Source organism: Plasmodium gaboni, chromosome 11, assembly GCF_001602025.1.
Source record: "Plasmodium gaboni strain SY75 chromosome 11, whole genome shotgun sequence".
NCBI lineage: Eukaryota > Apicomplexa > Aconoidasida > Haemosporida > Plasmodiidae > Plasmodium > Plasmodium gaboni.
In genome coordinates, this window is record NC_031491.1 from 1,437,420 (window position 1) to 1,440,504 (window position 3,085).

General features: G+C 19.6%; 1 protein-coding gene across 1 annotated transcript; it reads left to right on the forward strand.

Moving 5' to 3' along the window:
- Nucleotides 1-395: 395 nt before the first annotated feature.
- Nucleotides 396-2,723, forward strand: PGSY75_1140800 (hypothetical protein; the record flags this gene model as incomplete). The annotated part of the gene is made up of 1 exon (XM_018786525.1): nt 396-2,723. The coding sequence occupies one exon, from the start codon at nt 396-398 to the stop codon at nt 2,721-2,723; it is 2,328 nt and encodes a 775-aa protein (XP_018641320.1).
- Nucleotides 2,724-3,085: the final 362 nt, after the last annotated feature.

The following is a 3,085-nucleotide window of genomic DNA, read 5'->3' on the forward strand; positions in this document are numbered from 1 at the left end:
TATATTATAATGAAATGATTAAATATATGTTGGATAATATAAAAAAAAAAAGAAAAAAAAAACTTATAAAATATATGTAAATAATTACGTTCAATATAATAAGCATTTAATTTATAATAAAAAAAAAAAAAAAAAAAATTATAAGGTTAACTTTAAAGAAAAAGAAAATACTCCTTATTACATAACACTACAAAAATGAAAATTTAATGTATACCAACCTTATGTATATTTTATTTTTTAACAAAAGAATGTTTATTCTTATTTTTTTTTTAATATAAAACATAACGGCATATTATTTATATATATATATATATATATATATATATATAATATATGCATATATCTTTTCCTTTTTTTTTTTTTTTTTTTTTTTTTATGAATATTTTTGGTTTAAAATGAAATATGAAAAAAAATATTGGAATGATAAAGGGAAAAAGAGAAATGAGAAACAATTAAATGATGATAACTATAGAAATAATAGAAAATATCAAAATGATAGTGGTTATAATAAAGTGAATAATAATAATAAAATGCAAGGAGAAAAAGGAACTTATAATAATACACCCTTTTTAGGAAATATGAAAAATAAAAAATATAATTATGAAGGAAATACAATTGGCTTTGATAAAAGGAATAGCAACCATGAATATATTCCATCCTTTAATAAAAAAGGTGGAATGCATCAAAAATCAAAAAATCCGAATTTATATTATCAAGATAAATATGGTAGAGAAAATAAAGAGAGATCTCCTAGATATAATTATAATCGTAATAAATATAATAAGAATTATCCTAGTGGTGATCATATAAATAATAATGAAAATTACAATAATGAATATTATAATAATTATATGGATGATGGTAATAATAATAATAATTATATAGATGATGGTAATAATTATATGGATAATAGTAATAATTATAATTATATGGATGATAGTAATAATAATAATTATATGAATGATCAGGGCAAAAACATCCCTGATATTAGACAAGAAGATATCAATATAGAATTAAATAAATTACATAGAGATCTTCACAATTTATTATTTACATCATCAAAAAATAATAATATAATTAATGCAAATGAAAATAATAATTTAAATATAGGTGATCCTATGTTCTTACATAATATTATGACAAAAAATAATCAAGATAATTTCGATCATATGGAACCACTAACAAACTTTAATGATTCTCAAAATGATTTCAACAAAAATTTTGGGGATTTTTTTAATTCTTATGATATGAATGCTAAATATAAAGAAAAAAATATAAGAGGAACAGAAAATTATGAAAAGGATGAAAATGAAGTGAATCAATATGGTAAAAATTATAACTATAATGTTAATGATCAAACTGGTCAGAATTATCAATACGATAATGATAATAAAAATAGTAACCATAATTTAAATAATAAGGGAAATTTTATTAAAAGTAATACTACTACTAATAATAGTGATGTATTAACTCAATTGTCCATATTAAGAAATATTCCTTTTAATAATTCTATTGATGAAGAAGAAGAAGAAAATGATAAAACTAGCACGAATGAGAAAACAGCTATGATATTAAATGATTTAAAAAAATGTCTTAATAAAAATGACTCGAATATATATACAAACACTGACAACACGCTAAGTGGTATATCAAATGAAGGTGAAGAATATATATATGAAAATGATATGATGAAAAATCAATATGTAGACAAATTACATAACAACCACCACAATAATAATAATAATAATAATAATTTTCATATGTATCAAGAAAAAAATGATAATAATTTAAAATACCAAAGTGGTATGAATAATTATTATAAAAATGATAATAAGTCATTAGAAGAATCCTCCATATCTAATGGTAGTAGTGTTGAAGATACAAATGAATATAAAAATAAAAAAGAGGAGGAATATACCTATAACGATATGTTATTTCCAAAATCTAAAATTGAAGAATCCTTAAGAGTATTAAATACATTACAAGTAGATATAGAAAGAGTTTGTTGTTATATAAAACATTTTATAGAACCACCTGAACCATTATTTGAAGTTATGATTAATGTATTTATAGATAAAAAAGTTAGTGTAAATTCTAAAATGGCTATATTTTATGTATATAATCATTTAATTCAAGAATTAAGAAATAATTTAAAAAACGATTTGATAAAATTTAATTCCATAGCAGATAAAGGATTACATATATTTGTTATTCCTGTATTAAGACATATATTAGAAGAACGAGGTTATGAAGAAATGATAAATAAATTTTTTAGGTGTATAGGTATTTGGAATGATCGAAATGTATATAGTAAAATTGTATGTGATCAATTAAAATCCTTACAAAAAAATCCAAATAAAAAAATGGACTTTTCTATGAAACATCCAGGATATCAAGCACATAGTTTATTATCTAATGAGTTATCAAAATTTTTACCTATAAATTTTATATTAAAAATGCCGAGTACTAATAATGAACACAAAAAAGCTTTACAAAATAAAATATTAACTGCCTTATTTAACAATATATCAAAAGAAACCTTAAAAGAATTTCAAACTAACGATATAGAAGAAGCATCCAAACTTTCTGATAAAGTTATGAGAATGTTTGGACAAGAATTAGTGTTAATTAATTCTCAAATACTTGAATTATCCTCTTTGATAACAGACAATAATAATCACTTGGTAAAGATACAGAATGCCTTGGAAAAGTTAAATGAATAAATTCAGTTTTTTATGTTATACATCATAAATTAAAATTTTTTTTTATATACGTGATTTAATATATATTATTTATTTATTCATATGTGATTTAATTTGATATATAAATAAATAAATATATATATATATATATATATTAATATTTATTTCCCATTTTAGCTAGCTACCTTATTTTATATTATTATGCCAGACACATATAATAATACATTTATGTATAATAAATATGTGTTGCAATTTATTTATATTATTGTTTTGGTTTAATTTATTATTATTTTTTTTTTAAGTTGATATATTATATATATATATATATAATATGTCTGTAATTTGAAAATTAATTTTTTCTAATTTTTTCTTATTCTTTCTTA